This window comes from Gadus morhua, chromosome 9, assembly GCF_902167405.1.
Source record: "Gadus morhua chromosome 9, gadMor3.0, whole genome shotgun sequence".
Classification (NCBI taxonomy): domain Eukaryota; kingdom Metazoa; phylum Chordata; class Actinopteri; order Gadiformes; family Gadidae; genus Gadus; species Gadus morhua.
In genome coordinates, this window is record NC_044056.1 from 7,708,540 (window position 1) to 7,731,039 (window position 22,500).

General features: G+C 48.8%; 1 protein-coding gene across 15 annotated transcripts in view; it reads right to left on the minus strand.

Moving 5' to 3' along the window:
* Positions 1-22,500, minus strand: part of LOC115550604 (neuronal cell adhesion molecule) — a 76,364-nt gene that overhangs the window by 27,967 nt on the left and 25,897 nt on the right. For 12 of the 15 annotated variants that reach the window (XM_030365778.1, XM_030365787.1, XM_030365775.1 and 9 more), the window contains exons 1-3: positions 20,820-21,017; positions 16,449-16,506; positions 111-366 (exon numbers count right to left, since the gene is read on the minus strand). In XM_030365778.1, coding sequence (XP_030221638.1) covers positions 111-252 — 142 coding nt within the window. In that variant the 5' untranslated portion in view covers positions 253-366; positions 16,449-16,506; positions 20,820-21,017. Of the gene's footprint in view, positions 1-110; positions 367-16,448; positions 16,507-20,819; positions 21,018-22,500 lie in introns of those variants that run through there. The other 3 variants (XM_030365785.1, XM_030365784.1, XM_030365773.1) reach the window with 2 other exon arrangements.

Genomic DNA, 22,500 nt, shown 5'->3' on the forward strand with positions numbered 1-22,500 from the left:
ATTTACGATCTACTTTATACTCCTTTAAAATCATATTCACTCAATGATATCAAACCCCAATGAGTAGACTTCCTACACTGGTCGTCTTTAGCAGGGAGCTGTATGCTTACGGTCTAGAGGGACCTCCAGTGTTGTGACCAGGGTTCCCAGTAGTGACAGGACCAGTAGGACCAGCAACGGTGATGATGATGATGAAGATGGTGGTGAGGATGTTGGTGGTGCAGCTAAACCCATCCTTCCTCTCCTCTCCATGGCAGCTGTGTGACGTTTAGGCCCCCACCCCCCCCGGACGCAGCAGTTCAGTCCCCTTGGCTCAGCTCTGTACCTCACTGAGGTCTGAAGACACACGCTGCTGCACGTTCAACACTGCACGGGGAGAGAGGGGGAGAGAGGGGGAGAGAGGGGTGGAGAGAGAGAGAGAGTCAAAACTTGAATATAGAATTCCTTTGCAGTGTGCAAAAACTTACATGGATACAATTTACCGCACTACATGCAGGCATAGAGTTAAGTAATACAATCAATTAATATTGAGGAGAAGAGAGGGGGAGAGAGGGAGGGAGAGAGAGTGAGAGTGAGTGTGAGAGTGAGTGTGAGAGTGAGAGTGAGAGTGAGAGTGAGAGTGAGAGAGAGAGAGAGAGAGAGACTCACAACTTCAATATAAACACCTTGCCGTTTGCAAAAAATTAACATGTATGCAATTTACTGCACAACATGCAGGGAAGATTATACAAGATAAATATTTAGCGCTATTTATTATATTAATTCTAATTAAAGTGCACATGCCCCATACTGTTTTCACAGCCTGCTCTAACCCTCTCATTGCATCGTAATTTATAGTTCTTAATAACTTAGTGTCTAAATATTGTTGATTCATGTATGGTTTTACTTCTTCCTCGTCCATATTTTGTGCGTACTTTTTCTCATATCGTGTTGCTTTATGACTTATATTCCCCACTCTCCCCAAGTCACTTGGGAAAAATAAAAGAAATCAGAATCTGATTCCGATTCCAAAAACAACAGAATACAGATACACAAACAAACCGCCATCCTTCTAAGTTAATTCACCTTTCATAAAAATAACCAGCGCTATTTCAAAACACAGAATAGCGGTATAGAATGGTGTTGCGACAAAGGGGGAGAGAAGAACAAATACATAGAGAGCCAAAGTATTGGCTTGCATGCAACATGGAGTATCCATGATGATCAATCACGACGGACAATACCACGTTTGTTATGAGTCCTATTCAGCAGCATACTGACGGACAAGGACGGAAGAGAAAGAGAGAGCGAGAGACACAACAACTCCTCATCGCTGAAATGAAAGAAAGACAGAGGCACAGAGGGAGAGGGGGACAGAGAGAGAGAGAGAGAGAGAGAGAGAGAGAGAGAGAGAGAGAGAGAGAGAGAGAGAGAGAGAGAGAGAGAGAGAGAGAGAGAGAGAGAGAGAGAGAGAGCGCTACAGAGTACAGATGGCCCCTAGTCATGGATCAATGCTGTTCCACATGCAGTGCAGTTAGCTGGAAAAACTATCTTTTTGATCTAGCGGGATGGAGGCCCCCCCAACCATAGAAATCCTATATTAACCAGGGTCGACGGGGGACCAAGCGACCTCACTTAGTGCTGCTAATCACCTTGCAGGGCCACATACCCCAAAGGGCCCCCCCCCCCCCCATGCCCCCTCATATTGATCACGTCAGCCTTTGAATGACATATCCGGGCGGACGGGACTTATCTGTCCCCTCCCATCTCTCACTCTGGCTCTCCAATCTCTCTGCCTGTCTGATTGACTGACTGATTGACTGACCCCCGCCCCCCCCGTCCCCCCACCCATCCCCCCCCGGTGGACCGATCCGGAATGAGGCCGCATTAGGGGACCAAAAGATTGGAGGCCATTAGCTGAATGCCAGCACGGTGGCTGTGGTAATAAGACGTGTCCTCTGTGAGTTCGGAGGGACAGATTTCAGCCTAGGAGGACATCATGTCCCAAGTAAGGGAGGGGTGTAGAAGAAAGAGTGTCTGTATAGAAGCGATGCTTCACTTCCTTTCTGATATTGTGAAATTCTTGACCTTATAAAAGAGATGATGATGTGATATACACATGAAACATGTTTTTTACATGAAAAAGAATAAGTGCTACTTGTGAACGACCAGACGCCGGAAGTACGTTTTGATGGGTCAATTTGGCCAGGCAGCGAAAGCTTCTTGCCTGTAGAGAACAAACAAATAATTGTACACCATCATTTCTCGCATGGAAGTTTGCTGCTGTATAATAACGGGGAACACAAATCAAGGTGCCATTTGTCTGTCATGCAAATTACGACCTTATCTAGCCGTTGAGTGCACATCTTACGACAGACATCCACACCGGCATACAGAATGAAAAGGTCACAGCTACCTCGGGAAACCTGGGGTGAATTCCCCTTAAAAACACACGCGAACAGAACAGCAACGTAATTGTCAGAATAATAACAATTGCTTGATGGCGTGTTAAATAAAGCATGTTAAAAATGATCCTGGACCCTTTCCGTAGTCTGCACTCTTCTGGACTGTTGGAGGAGGGCTGGAGCAGGGCTGTACTGGGACCAGTGCTGTGTGCTGGGCATGGTGGACCTTTAATCGGGGCTCTGGGACTTCAATGTCAACTTGGGGGAGGGTGAGACGGGGAAGGGAAGGGGGGGGAGTAAGCAAGGCAGGCAACAAGGCAGCCACTGGTCCCCGGACATCCGTTGGGGAGCCTGTATATATTGGTGAGCGCTGCCTGATGCGAGCTGTGATTCAGCAGCAGCTCTAGAGAAAGGGGACCGGGGGTGATGTCTACTGCCCCTGGGCCATGGCGTTCTCTCTCAGGGGGTGAGGGGGGGCACCCGCCTGGGGCAGCCAATCAGCCCATGCCGTGTAACCCATCAGGCAGCTCAAGTCCTGGGGCTTTGACACAGCGCGATCTGTGGGGGCGACTTCATCAATTTAATTTGTAGATTGCAAGCAGGGGGTGCCGAGCGGTCACACGCAGATCAATCCCGCCGCCTTCGGACGCGTTGGCATCACCGTTGGTCCCTTAATATATAGGAGGACTCACTGTAATCATGTATTCAACCCCCCCCCCCGTTTCTTGAAAACGTCAAATATTGCCATTAAGATGATATTTTTTTCCCAAAGCAATTCAAGATAACTCATTACCGCCGTGGCGGCTATAATGCGTGAAGTTAAACCATTTAGTGTAGCACGGGTCGGACAATGCGCACCATCGAGTGTACGCGAGGGAGAGGACAGAGCGTGACGGTGAGAGAATAAATGTGTTAATTATACATTTTATGGTGGATCCCCGACAGCCAAGGGATTCTTATCTGGAAGCGAGCCAGGGCTTCATTCAGGATTCATTTCCCAAATTAATGAGGTGTTGCGTCCCACTCAGCACAACTCCACAGCTGGTCAGCGGGTGTGGATGCGAGAGTGCGTTTCTGTGGATGTGTGGACGTGAGAGTGCGTGTCTGTGGATGTGTGGAGTGTGTGTCTGCGCCACATACACACATTCTCACATCCAAACGTCCACAGACTCTGAACGTGTGGACGTGAGAGTGTTCAAGTGCGCCGCTGAATGTGCGTGTGTGTGTGCAAGAGAGTGAAATTGAGGGTGAAAGAGGGTATACGTACGTGTGATGTGTGCTTGCATGCACGCGTGAGCGAGTATGTGTGCGCACGCATGCATGTGTGTGTGTGCGTGCATGCCTGTGTGTGCCTTTGAGCGTGTGTGCACACGCACGTGCGTGTTTGATGCCCGTATTATTAATAATGATGCCCCGGGCAGTGGGGTGCAGTAGTGTATTTGAAGTGAGGCAGCCCCCCCTTCAGCCCCTCTCAGTGGGGGTCCCTCGGGGGCCAGAGGAACATGACTGGCCCCGGCCCCAGGCCTGCGCATGATGTATGCCTTCCAGTTAAATGTTGTAGATCGGGTTGGATGGAGGGGGAATCTAAAATAAAACAATATTACCAATATAGCCATTTACCAAACCAGAAGACAGATGAAGTTTATGGTTTGACCATCTAATGAGAATGTGCTACACATCAATATGACAAGATGACAAGGTTACCAAACATTTATCGTTTATCGTAAGCAGGTACACCATGTGACTCGCTCCTTCAATACTCCAATGATTTGTGCGGATGAGGAGAAAGCAATTGCTTCCTGAAGGGCGGCAGCAGTCGATGAACAAACCATTTCCATCACAGTATATTACAACAGCTGTATCTATTATTCTGCTTTCCGCGTCCTTGTTTATCGGGGTTTGCTACAACGCCGACTTGAGGAAAGTTTAACCACACTTTATTCCGATCAGACAAACAATCCAATCAAAGTGTTTACCCGTTTCAGAAGTTAGAAAAGAAATCAACAAGCGTAATTTTACATGTCCAAACATCTCCCCTGCGTGGGAGACGCAGCAGATAAACATGCCCTAGTTGAGTGCTTGAAATGCCACGGCATACTGGTGAAGTTCAACACCTTGACATCTTATTATTGTAACTAATATGTGTGCAAATCATTCCCTGGCGGCCGAGTGTAAAGCTGTGACAGTAATTACGGTCCGGTACTATATCGGACCACCTTACACTGGACTGGCTTTTCTTTCAGTCTCTCTCTTTCTAATTCTCTCTCTCTCTCTCTCTCTCTCTCTCTCTCTCTCTCTCACACTTTCTGGTTATTTTGAAAGAAAGCCTTGAATGTAAAAGCAGCACAGAGCTGTCCGGCCCCTCATTCAGCCGGCCTCTTCAATTAACCCATTGTCATTTTCCCTTGGCCAACTACTTCCCCATCCCTAAACTAATTGGTTTTATTCTCGTGTCAAAGGTGCTGCACGCGCGGTGCGCACACACACACACATACACACACACACACACATACACACACACACACACACACACACACACACACACACACGCGATCCCGGAACGTGAGGGGCGTTGCGTGTCTCAGCACAGACGGAGATGACGGGGAGTGAGAATGAAACCTCCTCGCGGTAGTAAAAGAGTACTCCCCGGTTGGAGGGGAAATACTTTACCCCTTCGTTTCGTTTAACTTGCAGCATCGGTCGATTCAGCACCATGTGAGACAACGGTGATGTAACAGCGCAGCCCTGATCGCGGCTTGCATCAGTAATGCAAGGCACAAACGTGATGAAAGGGCAGGCAGGGTTGTTTTTTTAGGCCACAAAACCCCTAATTAACCGCTATAATCGCCGCCATTGATGGTGCCTACAATCAGTGTTCTGTGAGCCCCCGGTGCAACAGAAGTGACCCCCCCTGAAGATTGAATATGTGGAAGGCAGTGATGAGAATGGCTTAGCACCCCTAATAGAGTGGAAGGGGGAGTTGGGAGGGGGGATGCTTCCTTAGGAGAGATGGGATACGTGGTGCTACCACCTCTGGTTCGGGACAGGGGTCCGTGGGCTGGAAGCCTGTCGGGAAGTGGGATCGTTACACAGTTGGAGGACTTAACGATTGGGAAGAGGGGGGGGGGGGGGGGTGGGGGGGGGTTTGGACCGGTTGGCTGAGAGGTTCAACATCAGAGGGCAATGATGAGGATGGAAGCCCGGGGCGTAGCTCTGCTTGGAAAGTCGAAGATGTGGCCGGGGTTGGGGGGTGTTTAGACAGGAAAATGGTACCGTTAACCATTAATGGAAGCAAAAGGATTAAATAAAAACGGGTTTTAAAAAAAACGCTTAATAAACATTCGCCAGCATTAGGCATTGGTTTCTATTAAGTATGGTTTCAAAGTTCAGAAGTAAGTGTTCACGTGGCGGGTGCTTTTAATGAACTGGAAGAATCAGGGATCAGATCAGGCACATTTGACGTTTGGAAAAGTTGGACAACTCGGGAAGGCCTCATCCCTGCGGTCACAATAGACATTCCTCATGCTGGCTTCACCGTACGTTTCCCATAATCCTCTCATTAGCTTTTATAATTGTGGGGGTGGGGGGGGTGGTATGCAAATAATTGGTGTGGTTAACATATGAATCGAGGTCCTGTTGTTTGGGAACCCTGTCCCTAAAGAACAGCCCTTCATCTGCGCGTTGCAAAGGCACACAATAAGAGCCATGTATTATTCATCTGCTACACAATCAACATGCTATTTGTATCCTCTCCCTCGTTGCTTGGTAAGATAAATACTGATTTGGCCAGAGCCAAAATCACAACCACCTTGTTGCATTTTTGTAAGGCACACATTCAGATCACAATTCATGCAAAATTGCATTTACATCAGAATGCTAAACACTACCAAACGCCGATAGTCTTCCTTATACACATTACAGTAATACCACACAGCCGTTGGATGACAACACCATCTAAATTGCGCTGCATTGGCAACAGATCATTAAGACTCTCAAGTCTGTCAGCGTGTTCTCACATGTACACACGACGCGAGGGCAGTGTGTCCGGTCACTTTCTCTTCACACAGCAACACCGCACATTGGCATTCACCAAGGTGGCTCTCCTTCTCCCCCCCCCCCCCCCCCCCCGCCGCCCAACACTGTGGGATTCACTCACTGTCCCCCCCTTCACCGACATGCTAATCACTGCGGGCGCCGCTAGTTCTGAAGAGGCTCCGCTCATTAGCATTCAGACGAGGAGCCGCTCTCCGCTAAACGATGCCGGAGATGAAAGCGCTAGGGTGGAAATTCCTTCCCGGTTCACCCTGAACCGAGCAGAATCAAGCCATTTCACCCTCAACCGAGACCAGACACCTGTCTCGGGCAGCTTACTTACATGTCAACAGCGGTCGTTTCGGACAGGGTCCACGTTTGATTATGCACTGTGTGGGAACTCTTCCCCAGTCGCTATTTTTAGCAGGTTGTTAACTTGCAGGAGTGGAATTCGAGATACCAAACAACGACCCACAATGTTAAAATGTTATTAAGTCGCTCGAAAAGATAATAGTGCACTCAGAGTATCTCATTACTGAAGAATTAAGTCAGTGCGGATATTAATGGGGGAATTCATTCAAAGCAGCCCAAGGCTGAGATAGAGCAAGCATTTAAAGGCATACAGAGGATTTGACCTTGACCTTCATTTAATACGATCTAGTACTGGCACAGTAACTACTGAATTACATGAAACAATGTGCTGCCATTACCCCCTAAAAACCAACTCGTTCCCTGAGCATCTGTGTGTGTGTGTACCCTGGCTGACTCACAGAGCTATAGTGTATAGAACGGAGGAGAGTCCTTTCAACCAAGACAGTTTATGGCTAGACACTTGGGGTTATGTTGGAAGGTGAGGCCTGTCTCTGCAGAGCTGCCAGTCATTACGGTCTGCAAAGGGAGAAGGCGAGTGGGAGGCTTCCACACTAAGAGCCATTTGCTGCACTTACCGACTTGTTCAATGAGATCTTTCGACATGGACGCTATTTTACGATCATTAACATTGAAGAAAGTATCCCTGTATAGAGATATAGAACTTTATTCTTTAACTTGCTTGATACAGTCTTGACTGGCATTGTGTCCAGCAGAACTCGTGCACTCTCGTGAGAGTGTAGCTGTTGCCTTGTTCCAGGAAATGTCCCTATCGTCATTAGAATCTCCAACTCTCTCCATCATCCAAATCCTTTGGATAACACTAAGCTATCCTTTCTGTAGTCCTACACAACAGCCTCTCCTCACTCCAGCTCTCACCGATATTTCCACCTTTCTCTGCAGCAACTCGGGCAGGATTTGTCCTTGAGCGAGACTCGGTCTGTCACAATAACAAACAGACCGGAGTAGGCAAAATGTAAAGAAAGAAAACATATTTCTCTGTAGGGATTCTGTTATAATGTGAGAATATAATCTGAGCCTGGGCAGATCGAGCATTTTTGGAGGAGATCCATCGCCGGGACATTATTGGCTCACAGGATTACGTTGCAGCCCTTTTTTGTGGATTACGACTGCAACCTTTTCGCTTAACTACAGACCAATTCCAAAAATTATTTTCCGGATTAGGATTTTAGACCGGCAAATGGGGTCCATGTTAAAAAATCCTGAACGTCACATTTAAAAGCCAAGCAAAACCGCCCCTATGACTACACGTATACAGTTAATTTATTAGCACATCCTGTCCAAAAACACAATCATAAAAGGAACAAAATGTCTAAATATAGCCTATTCTGTAACATTAAGTGGGGGAAAAAGTTCACCGGCTGCACAGATTCCACTTGAACTCATTTCAGTCGAGAAGAGAGAGGCAGAGAGACCGAGAGACCGAGAGACCGAGAGAGAGAAATTGCACTCCAAAAAAGGGCACTCTGTATCCATGGCAATCAAGCAGTGTTCTCCCAATCCTCATGCCGACAGAGACGTCAATCCTCTCCTCAAACACAGACACATGGACACGGAGAGAGAGAGAGAGAGAGAGAGAAAAAATAAATAATAAGGAGACGCCGCCGGACAAAGTGGCTGGGGCCCATTTGTCATCCCGAGGCTGTAGAAACAAACTGTACGCCTAACATCTGCTCGGCCCGCCGGATAAGAAAAAAAAGAAAAAGAAAAAGTGCACCGCGGAGCTCAACAAAAGGGCCGTGATTAGAATCTCAGCGTGGTCGGCATGTCTCAACCGGATGGCTTACTCCGTGTGAAGAGCTTTCTGGAGACGGGGCCACGATGTCAGGTTTACCTAAAGCTTAGGGCTTATGACTAAAAGAGTCTGCTGTGAGAGAGAATGCTACATATTGGTTCCACATTCAAATTATCGTTCACATGCACACGCATAATGCAAACACATGCACGCCATGCACACACACACACGCACATGCACGCATGCATACACACACACGGGCGGGCTCACACACACACACACACACATGGGCGCACGCACGCACACACACACACACACACACACACACACACACACACACACACACACACACACACACACACACACACACACACACACACACACACACACACACACACACACACACACACACAAAGCCCCAGCTCCCAGCACAGCAGTGCCCCGTGTTGACGGACTCGCTCTGCTGCGTGGTGGCAGCACACAAGACACAGGTTCTCTCCCACCCTGTGTACGCTCCCCGTGACGGTTAACGACACCAGAGCTTTCTGGTGCCGTCCTCCCTGCTGCACTTTCCAATGGACGTGCTTTCAGTGAAATTTGCATTGTGCTGATATGGGCCGGAGATCCGAAAGGGGGTCATTGAAACCCGCCCGGGCGCATTGTTGTGGTGCCATTCAGTCGGGTTGAAATCTGCCGACAACATCAGATGCCTGGTTGTGTATCTGCAGCGTAAGAGCAACCCGGGGAACAATGTGTTATTAACCCGTGTTACCGCCGCGTCCGATTCACCCCCGTGGGAAAGCAGCGTGTAAGGAGAGAATCCAAACAAACCCTGGCAGGTGGAGTCCTGGCCACCGGTAGAGCTAGTGTTATTAAGGGCCGCCTCCGCCTTCACACACACACACACACACACACACACACACACACGGCATCACAAAAGCTCAGCCCCCACCACCGCCACCACCACCACCCCAACCCCGCTCCACTTCACTCCACCTGTCTGTGTAAAAAGGTCAGCATGGAGGAGGGTCCTCCTCACCCCCACTTTGAACCTCTACCCTACCCACCACCATCATCAGCCCCACCATCACACAGAATGAGTCCCTCCGATAACACTGGATCCTAACGCTGGGGAAACTCAATCAAAAGGTGGTGGTGGTGGTGGTGGTGGTGGTGGTGGTGGTGGAGGTCTCTGGTGGAGCTCCGGACCTCTCCAAAACCCTCCATTGTGACCAGCAGGCCTCCCCACACCGTGGCTCCTCCATATGTAACACTGTAAGAGAGGAGTTCCTCATTACTCCCCGTCCCGGGCCCACTTTGTCTTCTTTGTGATTGCTGAGAGAAGAATCCCCGCTCCCCGGTAGAGAGAGAGAGAGAGAGAGAGAGAGAGAGAGAGAGAGAGAGAGAGACCATGAGGAAGGAGAGAGAGAGAGAGAGAGAGAGGGAGAGGGAGAGGGAGAAGAAGAGAAAGCGCTTTATGCAAAAGGAAAAACACAGGGAGACTGGAAAGACCAGGAAATTAGATTTATTGATGCATTCTATTGGGCTTTTGGAGGATTAGTTTGCTGTCGGTTTGTTTAACACCAAACCATCGTGGGAATTGACCAGCTATGCTTCATAAAATCGGGAATAACTACAGAACCCTGGCTTTTAAATATACTGTCGATTTTTGTTTGTTTTGTAGGACAAGTGTACAACGTTCTATTTGTAGTTTGTGTAAGAAACAAAAGTTATGTAACAATCTGGTTGGATAACAAATGTGTTTGAATGTCAGTACCATTTAATATCATCATATACCGGACAATATAAGAAAAAAAATGTGGCTAGTGGCTGTCTATCTTCCTCTCACTCTCTCTCTCTCTCTCTCTCTCTCTTGCTCTCTTTGTCTCTATCTCACTCTATCCCCTCAGCCCCTCCTCAGCTCCATTCAGTGGAGGCAGGTGAATACAAATCATTTCCAGCCCAGTGCTTCCTAAAAGGACCCAGCGTCCAATCTAAGACAGAGAGGATCCACACAATGGTCTTTCATACTGTGAGAAAATATACATTTCTTCCTTCTTCTTTTTTTAAAGGAATTGACAACAACAAAATGAACCTCTCCTAAAATCCAAAATAAGCGACATAAAAGCAATAAGATATATATATTTTTAATGCCACAACAAGTGACCATATTTAAATATAGACTTTTGAACAATTGATTATGTCTGTAGGAAAGCAATAGGGATCTCAATGAGATGCAAAAAGCCAGACTTCAACGTGTTTGTATTTAAATATGAATATAAAAGGAGGGCACAGTGTTCAAATATTCCCTCTTTGGCAGGGCGTGAATGAGCTTCTATGAGGCCTGCTGTAGCTAAGGCCTCCCCTCTTCACAAGTCATGTGTTCATATGCTAAACTCAACACACACAACAGAGAGCAACATTTCACAAAAGCCAGCCCTGAGTAAAGTGATCTGAATCTTTCTCCAAACTCAACAACATCGCTGAGTATTGCAGATTTGCTTCCCATCTGAATAAAAATAAACTTGATTTAATATGGTTCTGTGGCTGGGCTAGGCAGTCTGTGATACTACACCAGTGAATTGACGGGATTTATGGTAATGTGGATGACCCAATTTAATTTACAGGACACGTCGTGAAACGAGAGATTGAACATTTAATAATATCGCGGTTAGTTTCTGTTTCTGTTATGTAGGCAGCCAGCTGGAACGAAGCCAAAGTAAAAAAAAAAAAAACATGTTTAGTATACTCTGTCTCTTGGGTCCATGTTTGAAATGATCATTTATTTACTATCCACCGACGAAAAGCGACACTTTCTTTTAATTGTCCATCTTTTTCCCACTGCTGCACTGTCAACACAACGCCGACGCCAAGTAAGAGTAAACACGACAACTCAATCGACAAGTTTCCCAAAACTAAAAAAAAACGCCCTTCACTTTTTATGGCGCTCACTTTGAGGGATCCGGGCGACGTGCCTGTGCCGGAGTATAAATCTGCTGAGGCTAAGTGTTCTATCTCTGCAGAGATCCTGCCGTCTGCCTCCGTCAGGAATAATGGCCCCCCCCAAAACAACCACTGCTCCCCACTGCCGGCAACATCACCCCTCATTTGTCAAACTGCGATTCCAGTGGAAACACGGCTCCTATTTAACACTAACAGTCCGCCTGGCTTCCGCCATAACATCCATCGTAACATCTGCGGCAGGGTCTATCTTTGGCTGGAGATCGAACCCGGGCCCTGGCCCTAATGCAACACAAGTATCTGCTGCTGCTGCTGCAGAGAGTGGCCCTAATAGGCCCATGAAGCCACGCTGGAGCCTGCAGGGTTTTTTTCAGCCAACTCCACCACTCAGCCATCCGTAGGAAGTGGTCCTGGAGGACTGCATCAGGGCCCGGACTGACTGACTGACTTACTGACTGAATGACTGACTGAATGACTGAATGTATGACTGACTGACTGAGGGACTGGGCCAGCCCTTGCAGGAGTCATTCTACAGTGCTGGGGAATGCTACCATGTCCTTCTACAGGGCTGGGGAACGCTACCATACTGGGAATGCTACCATGTCCATCTACAGGTCTGGGAATGCTACCATGCTGTGAATGCTACCATCTCCATCTGCAGGGTTGGAAACGCTACCATGTCCATCTACAGGGCTGGGAATGCTACCATGCTGGGAATGCTACCATGTCCCTCTACACGAATGGGAGTGCTACCATACTGGGAATGCTACCATGTCCCTCTACAGGAATGGGAGTGCTACTATGAGGCTGTGTGTGTGGAACCTGACGATGATGGATGATCATGGCAGCAGCAGATAGGCAGCGTTGACTGGTGCAGAAGCATGTACCGAAGGATTCTCCATCCTCTTTCAACAGCTTTTCGCGGAGGGATGATCGTGTGCGTAAGGTCACTTGCTAGCAACATTTGTAACAAAAAATCCTTGACATCACCTAGCAACCATATCTCAGACAGAGATAAGGCGCGTTCATGCCTCATAGGCAGGCATATATGTGCCTGCGCGTGTGTGTGCGTGCGTGCGTTCGGGAGCGTACGTGCCCTGATTTTTCGGTCTCTTCCTCCATCTATTTCGCTCTCCAGGTGGAGCACCCTCATTAGGATTTCACGAGGCAAAGGTGAGTCGGGGCTTGAATATAAATTCCACCATCTATAGTCTGTGGGAGCACCGCACAATGTTTATAGCGATCAGCGGAGATGGGCTTGGCCTTGCCCTACACTCCCCCTCCCCCCCCCCCCCCCCCCCCCCCTCTCCAAGCCTTCAACAACCCCACACCTGGCTTTCAAGGCGCCCACAGGCAGCATAATATGCAGCAGAACAAACAGACTCCCATCCCAATGATGTGGCGAGGGCTGCGATCCATTCTAAAACACACACAGATATGCGAAGACTTCAAAGGATTTCACGAAGGCGCGGGAATTCTGAATGAATCCCTGAGCAACGTAGTAGTAGGCTTGTGTAGATTGCGGTGGATTCCTGACGGGGATGGCTGGGCATTCATATTCATAGCACGAACGTAACGACGCTGTCAAGCGAGGACAGGATGTCATGGAAGATCGTATCTGCGCTGCCAAGTCATTGTTTCCCTGTGTTCCCTCCCGGTTAATGCTGCAACAGTTGCAATGTCGCGTGTGAGGGGGGGGAAAGATTGACACATTTTGCAGAGCTTCACAGAGAGATGCGGGGGAGGGGGGGTGGTAAATGAGGACCAGAGTGGGACAGGCTACAGAGAAGAGAAGGTGGAGGAAGAGAAAATCCTTAGTAGTCCTTGGGCCATCTGTGTGCCGGTCGGACAGGCATGGCGGTGCGTGTAGCAGCACACTGCTCTGCAACAGGGGATGGTACAGCAGGGAAGGCACAGAGAGGACAAACAGAGCCTCTGCCACAATCAGGCTCCCACTCTGTATCACACTGGCACGCACACTTTTCACGCACGCGCACACAGGGACACACACACACACGGGCACTTGCACGAGCGCACATTTGAACACACACACCCACGCGCACAGACAAACACACCAACGAGCACTCACAAACACACCGAGCACCCAAGCGCACACACACACTCACACTCTCGGGCAGGCGCACACACGCGCGCGTGCGCACACAGTCACAGTTCAACGCCAACACTACGTCGACGTTGAGTAGGACTGGCAGAATAAGGAGCCGCAACGCTGTTGAAAGGAAAAGACATCGGAAACACACCTCAGTGAAATCTCCTGAACCTGTGAGCAGCCCGGGTGTGAGCTGCTGCCTTTGAGGCCATCTGCCACCACTCGAATCTCCACTGAACACCCGAAGACAGGCTGGGCTGAAAACCTGCTACAGGGTCGCCTGTAGTGCTTCCATGGTCATTTCGTTCACCCTGAACTGTTTGTTTTTTAATTGGACATATTTTTTTTAGCCCTTGATTGATAAATGACCCCCGAGGGGCGTCCATGTTGTTTTAAGATGTACGAGGTTTCGTCTTGCGACTACACCATTTGTTTTTTCTGATTACTGACAAAATTGTTATTGCGAGTCAGGGAGAACGACGGTTCAACTTCAGCCGACCGACTGGTCCTGTGTTTCAACTCCCTCACACACACACACACACACACACACACACACACACACACACACACACACACACACACACACACACACACACACACACACACACACACACACACACACACACACACACACACACACACAATCAAAGGACACTGTGGAGGTACCCCGAAAGCTCTACGGCCTTCTATCGAGAGGGGTTGGTGGGGTGGGATTGGGGTGGTGTCCGGGGGGGGGGGGGGGGGGGCCTGGAGGGGATGTGATTGTTGTGGTGGATGGGTGGGGGGGGAGCTGTTGGTTGGGGTGGATTGGTGGGGGGGGGGGGGGGGGGGGGGGTGGAAGGGGTGGTCTCTGGCCCTGAATGCTGCCGCTCACAATAACCTCTTCACGCCTCACTGCGTCCCAAACAGGCAGCTCATTCTGCAGCTTCTGACTATGGCCATCTATGTATTCCTCTGTCACTCTATCTGCCTCCCTCTAACCCACTACCTCTCTCTCTCTCTCTCTCTCTCTCTCTCTCTCTCTCTCTCTCTCTCTCTCTCTCTCTCTCTCTCTCTCTCTCTCTCTCTCTCTCTCTCTCTCTCTCTCTCTCTCTCTCTCTCTCTCTCTCTCTCTCTCTCGATCTTTTACTTCCGGATTTATCTCCCTCGTATTCATTCTGCATCTCTCTCTCGCTCCCAGTTGCACAGTGGTCATTGAAAAGTGTAGCATCAGCCACTCTCGCCTGGAGCCAAGGCTTGCATTGAGCGCCCTGTTCACAACAACAGCAACAACCACAACAACAACAACAACAACAACAACAACTGCCAGGGTCACATAAAAGAGAGAGAGAGAGAGTGAGATAGAGAGAGTGAAAGGGGAGGGGGGGATGAATCATCAAAATCTCCAACATGAAATACTCACATATTGGTGTTTCTAAATCATCAGACAAAAACTGATTGCGGGCTGTATTGGATTTTCATTTATATATTTCGTTATGCACGATTCGTGAAAGTAAAGGTAAAAATACACAAATATGATAAGTTAGGAAATTCATTGCAAGAGTTAATTATTATTAAGCATATAATAGGAGCAGTTGGTGAATTCTTTCCCAAAGCAATTTTCCTTAAAACACAACACTAATTATGTTTTTTTTCCAATGTAACACGGAAGCACCAGAGCATTGTACTATCTTCCAAGAAAATCAGTTGGCAGCTTGAAGCAGTAGAGGAGGCAGAGTAAGCCCAGAGAGGATCCAACTCCCCTAACAAGCACTGTGTTGTGCTGCAATCATGGGCATGTGTGTGTGTGGGAATGTGTGTGTTTGTGTGTGAATGCATGTGTGCATGCGTGTGTATCTGTGCGTGTGGTAGGATCGTCTCCCCTCACACACCAGCAAGTGGTAGACACATATCACATCATGTCACTTCCACTCACACCACATTAGATCAACTACGCCACTGGGTCACATACAGCCACACACAAACTCACACACACAAACACACACACATAGCAATCAAACCTGACGCACTGCGAAAATAGGCTAAAGAGGGTCACTTCCAACGCACGGCGTGATTTAGTCAAGTCAATTCTTGAGGGCCCCAATGCACTGCTAGAGTCGATGCAGCCTGAGAAGTGTTAATTTTCCCCATTCCTTGTTAATTGTCTGTGTGCCATTAGGGAATTGTCAGCCTTCCTATGCGCTCCATTATGATGCATTATGCTGCAAGAAAGAGATACTAAGTGCATTCCAAGCTGTAAGTGCTGCCCGGCCACTTTAGCCTATCAACACCTACTGGAATCAACGGGCGACAACGACGTTACCTTGACAACCACGGGCTTCTGTTTTTACTCCTATCTGTCCGATCGCACTAGCCTTTTCGAGTGTGGGCGGTGCCTTTCAAACCGTAGCCTAGAGAGACACCAGTTGCCAGAATGCGGGTCTAATTCTGACCTTTTTCCTCTTGTGGGTGGGCGGGCTAGCCTCGCCGAACAGGGCTTTTAAAGCAGCGATCGGGGGGATACAGGCAAGGGCACGCAATCGGATCTGAAAGACGTCCTTGTACGGGCATCTGAGCTGTGCAGAGTGTTAAAACTTGCATCAAGTTATTCTTCCACATGTTGGCAATATTTGAAGAAGTTAAGCTGCGGCGTTACAGACACTTGCCAGACTGGCTGGTTGGAGCGTGTGTTTACTTCCTGTCGCAGAGAAATGCCACTGAGAGGAAGAAGAACGACTGATGCCCGGAGGTGGAAACATTGACACTGTTTTGGAAAATGATGGCGGGGGTTTTAAATGTCAAGAGAGCAGCGGATGGGAACGGATAATTCATCAAATAAAAAGTGTTTGTTACTTACCAGAGAAGGATGAATTCCTCTCCTTTTCCCTGGATGTATTCCGGTTTATTCCTCAAATCTGAAGAAAAGCAAAGCAACAGCAGAATATTAGGAATGCAGTTTATTCTACAAGGACAGAAGTCAACATTGTTAAGCAGACGTGCTTCGGAATAATCCCTTATCCGATAGGGTTGATATGCACTGCTATGCATATTTTCTTCCAAACACAAATATCCTCTTGCCTCCCAATGGGCCAAGCTCTCCCTTTTTGCTATTGCTATAATCTACCAATTATCAGCCGCCTTCCCCTGATTACACACAGCACACTGCTCCTATGAATCGTCTTTGTCATTTAGAGGTAGTTTCACGCGTATAAGTTGCCCGAGAACATCTGTGTGCCCATCCGAAAATCTGCACGACACACACAATTCCCCAAATGCCTGGCTGTTCCAAGCTGATTCTGGTCACTCCGTGAACATGTGGTGTTAACATAAGCGATAAATCAAAGGGAATGCGCGCCAGGATACTGATTAACTTTATCGTGCATGATTGGCAGCATGCACCAGGCTGATAGAAAATCCGCAGTTGATTACTCAGAATGATGGAGGCAGAGGGCTTTTGTGCTACATCGGCATTCTATTTCTCTTCTATTGGATTCTCTCCTTTCTTCGTATTTCTCTCTCTGAGCTCCCCTTTCCATGGCTATTTGTTATGTGTTGCTATTCAGTTTGTCCATTTTATTTTTCTGCCTACCCTTGTTATCTCCACTAATAGCTAACTCTGGACTTATTCAGTGGCAGCTCCTAATCCTCTCCTTTTGCTCTCTCCTCTTCTCTCTATTCCTCTGCCTTCCTCACCTCTTCATTTTTCATCTCTTCTTTCTAGCATTTATTTTGCATCCTCCCTTCCCCATTATATCTCATTTCTTCTCATCTCATCTCCTCTCCCATATTCTTCTCCTCTCTTTTTTCCCTCTCCTTCCCTCTCCTCTCCTTCTCTCTCTGGTCTATTCCTCTTCTCTCCCTTTCTCTCTCCTTCCCTCCCCTCTCCCGTTCTTTCTCCTCTCCCCCTCTTCTCCTTCCCTCCCCTCTCCCATTCTCTCTCCATCCCTCTCCCTCCCCCCTCCCTTACTCTCTCCTCTCCCTTTCCCTCCCCTCTCGCATTTTCTCTCCTCTCCCCCTCCTCTACTCTCCTTCCCTCCCCTCTCCCTTTCTCTCTCCTCCCCTTCCCTCTCGGCTCTATTATTCTCCTCTCCCTTTCCCTCCCCCCCTTCTCTCTCCTTCCCTCCCCTCTCTCTTTCTCTCTCCTCTCCTTCCCTCTCGGCTCTATTATTCTCCTCTCCCTTTCCCTCCCCTCTCCCCTTCTCTCTCCTTCCCTTCCCTCTCCCTTTCCCTCCCCCTTTCTCTCTCCTTCCCTCCCCTCTCCCTTTCTCTCTCCTCTCGGCTCTATTATTCTCCTCTCCCTTTCCCTCCCCCCTTCTCTCTCCTTCCCTCCCCTCTCCCTTTCCCTCCCCTCTCTGCTCTATTCCTCAGACTCTCCCTTTGCTCTACAGCCCCCCCTCTTCATTACACTCCTATCACACCCTGACTCCGTGATGGACCAGGCTTGCTGTGACAGTGAGGCTACCGGGGAAAGTGGGTAACATGAATCAATGTCTGTGGTCCGAGACATCTAATCGGAGGACCTGTGTCAGAGCAAACACAGAGATACCCATCGGAATCGATGGGCAAAATGATTGGAGAAGCCAGTTCAATTCACTTCCTGCAAGGGCTTATTGACTTCAGTGGTGGCACTAAATACGGTGGAGGAGGAGACCCCTTTGAGACCCCCTTCTGAATTTCCACTCCATTACATATGTACAGTTCTCCACACCAGTACACATATATAATTGGGAACTCTGGCTTGGATACATTCTGTTGGAAACGTTCCGCCTTTGTCTTGCAAACTAAAATAGATGTTTTTCGATGTTAAAAAATATTGTCGGAAATATTTGGGACTAATTGCTGATTCTGGGTCCAAATTTATAAACCTGAAAGAGAGAGATTTGCCTGCTTTTAAAATATCCCATAGTAACAAATGTAAGTTGGTATATATCGTTATATTTAACATTAAGTGGGGTTCACATTGACCCTTTATCATTTGTCCTTTAGTGGAAGCAACGCACAGTGCACTCATACATTCAGGCCCCAGTAGGGTTGGGCCATCCGCCCCGAGGAAGCCCCGTTGTGGAGACTGAACCCGGTCCCTCTCTGCTGGGGGGCCAACTCCCTGGACACTACATCATCCTGGCTCAACTCCCAGGACACGCCCAACGCCCATAAACAACAGACTAGAAAGTGAGGACCAGCATTGAAACCTTTCCGAATGAGCCTGCATGCATGCATGCAAATGTAGTCACCATAGCAGTAGTAATAGCGGAACTTTACATCGTCCATGCTGCTGCTCTGCTCGGCACCACCCCCCCGTGACAAGCCACACCCGAATCAACCCTTTAAATTCCCCGGTTGAACTATTCCTTTTACCTACATAGCTCAACAGGCCCAGGCTCTGGCCTGTTGTCGGCTGTGATCTATAAATACAATAAAGGGAGAGGTGACCTCTGCCAAATCCTGTTTGACGGTGCCCGTGCCGTCAAAGGCTGTTTCTCCGTCTGTGACAGCTAGCCTGCCAGAGTAAGACGGCAGGCCAGTCGACCATCTCTGCTGTCACACCTCTACACCCCCCTCCACACCAATCCATCCGCCATCACCCCCCCCCCCCCCCCCCCCCCCCCCCCCAGGCCCCACGCTGCCACACCCTCCCACTCCCACCTCTCCCTCCTGAACATGTTAGGATCAGTGCTGACACACATGTCCAGTCTTGCCTGCCATGGTGATGGGAAGAGAAGGGATGGGGGAGTGGAGGCTGAATAGCCCTGAGAGAGGGAGAGAGAGAGACAGAGAGGTAGAGAGAAGGAGAGAGTGGTGGAGAGAGAGAGAGAGAGAGAGAGAGAGAGAGTGGTGGAGAGAGAGAGAGAGAGAGAGAGAGAGTGGTGGAGAGAGAGAGAGAGAGAGAGAGAGAGAGAGAGAGAGAGAGAGAGAGAGAGAGAGAGAGAGAGAGAGAGAGAGAGAGAGAGAGGTGGAGAGGTAGAGAGCGAGATGATACCAGGTTGCAGCAGGCTCCACTTTACCAAACCCTTCACAGCAAGACAATGGCCCTAACACCATAGGCTTACCCAGTGGGTCAGAAAGCCACCACTAAAGTATTTATGTAAGCATGTATTTTAGTATGGTCTGATACCAATGATTTCATGCAATACCAGTGGGATTCAGGAGGAGGCCAAACTGTGTAAAAATTAGTGAAACGGTTTCCATCTGCTGTTTTCTGTTTTCTAGAGCTTGGGCGATGTTCATTATAACTATTTTTAGTTCTTCCCTTCAAGCTCAGTCATATAGCATAATAAAGGCATAGTCAGTCATCATCCAGAGTACATGAGGAATGCATGAAGGTGTGTTTGTGAGGCGATGGTGCGAGCAGAGTGGGATGTGGACCTAGAAGGTTCGAGAACAGCCAGACTCAGACGAGCCAAGGTAGCAAGGTGCAATTTAACATTTGTCACAAGCGCCTGTTCGTCCTGGCGAAGTAGATACACTGGTTCATTTGTCTGTGTGTGTGTGTGTGTGTGTGTGTGTGTGTGTGTGTGTGTGTGTGTGTGTGTGTGTGTGTGTGTGTGTGTGTGTGTGTGTGTGTGTGTGTGTGTGTGTCTGTCCGGTGCGTGTGTGTGTGTTTCTATGTGTTGATGTGTGTATGTGTGTGTGTGTGTGTGTGTGTGTGTGTCTGTCCGGTGCGTGTGTGTGTCTGTCCGGTGCGCGTGTGTGTTATTCTGTGTGTGTGTGTGTTATTCTGTGTGTGTGTGTGTGTGTGTGTCTGTGTGTGTGTGTGTGTGTGTGTGTGTGTGTGTGTGCCCACGGAGCAGAGCAACAACACAGCAGCCTGTAGGTTTAACGTTATAATGAGAACCCAAGCGGGGCCGCGGACAAGCCTCCCAATCAACCACCATTCTAGGGAGCTGAGATAATTAGAGCGGCCAAACTCTCACACTCCCTGCCGCGAGTTCCCCTCGCATCACAGGGAAGGGACTCCAAATTTAGAGCTGTTGTTTATTGTCATTACAATGGGGATAGGTTCCTCCAATTCAGCAAAAAATAACTAACAGGATGATCAACGGCTTCAGCAATTACTGCAGGGCAACAAAACCCCTGCTCCTGGCATTATTCAGAATATGGACTATTCTGGCACAGAAAGATTTCCACAAACACACAACTTTTGTTGTGTGTGCACACACTAAGCCGACAGCATGACTAACTAACCATCTATGTACCCAGTATAAATCAAACAGAGCGAATACTTCACCTTTTATTGATGTCTGTAGCTGTCAACAGAAAACAAGTGGTCGCTCCATGTAGGGATCGCCAAAGTAAGAGATCCTGTGAGATTCTGAGAGATCCTGTGAGATCCTGAGAGATCCTGAGAGATCCTGAGAGATCCTGAGAGATCCTGCTACTCCAAGCGATGCTGCGCTCCTCTCACTCACACACAGAGAGTGAGGGAGAACGAACGGGGTCCCTTTCACTCGTATACTCCCCCCGCCCTCCGTCCCTCCCTCACGGCCCGTCCCTACCCTAACCCCTATCCCGACACAGAGGGACACGCCCCCTTTTACCCCCCCCCCCCCCCCCCCCCCCCCCCCCCCCCCCCCCCCCCCCCCCCCCGCCCAGTTCAACCTCCCCGCCCACCCTGGCTCGCACAGTGGGATTAAAACTGGCTTTTGTGTGGCCACAATAGGGGTTAAACATTTCCTGGTATCAGTTGAACGCCACCACGGTCCAAAGTAACAGGGCAGGTTGTTGTTTTTTTCATCCTTCTTCCAAGACCCCGTTTTTTTCAAACAATGAATGACGGAGAATATAGGAGAGAGCGGCAGGCGACTTTTTTAGTTCACTTGACATATAGGGGTAGGGGTATAATGAAAGGGGCAGCTAGCAGTGCACATCGCGTGGCAAAGTCTCCCATTAAATTGCGTTTCGCCCTTTTATGCCGCTAAACCGACATCATAATGCCTTGTCAAATTGAATTGCACAAGAGCAGCCAGGCAGCTCCCCCCCTCCCCACCACAACCCCCGGGCCCCTAGGAACGTCCCTGATGCCTGGCGGATGGGCGGAGTGGGTTCCAGCAGAAATTAACCAAATGAAAAGGTAGATGCCTCCGGGCCTCCTCCGGTTCACCACCAATACACTTCCCCCTGTCAGCCAGTGGGAAGCAGGGAGAGCGAGAGTTCACCTTCACACAACAGATGTCCTCTGCAATCTAATCTGGCCGACCCCTAAAGAAACGGAAGCCCGTTTTACTGCCCTCTCCTCCTGGCCGGGCAGAATCGCTATCCTTTAACAAAAAAATAAAAAGGAACAGAGAGAAGGGGAGCTCTTTTGACGCCCCGTTTGCTATGGTTGCGGTGGGGAGACAATGGAAGGAGCCGGCCCTTTGAAAGAGTCACAATTCATTCTCCCGCACCTCTGAATAATGTTTCTCCCCCCCAGTACAAAGCCAGGCAGAATGTAACATAATCTAACTCAAAGTACATTGTCTCTGCCGCACAACAATGACCCAGCCCTGCGCTTCAAACCCTCGTTTGGGGTTTCTTTTAGTGCTTCCCATTATGATCGGTGGCTCTGTCGTCGTGTGTTTTGGTCTGGGAATTTATTCATGTCACACAGGCACAATGGGAGACAGTTCCACATTTTAATGTATAATATCATGCATAATGAAATGCATAATTGATATCCCATTTCCATAATGAAAACGGGGGTGAATCACATTATTGCGAGAGTTTTATCGGTGATCAAGTGTACTTAAATTCTTATGTGTTATAACTAACGCACTAAAAGAAAATGACTACATTGTTGAGGCGAACGCACAGAGCTCAAAGTCTCTTGGAGCGTGTGTGTTCGCGTGTGTGCGTGTTCATGCGTGCGCGTGTGCGTGTGTGCTTTCTCAGCGTTTAACGGCCCCACATGGGAGCTCATTCATTTCACA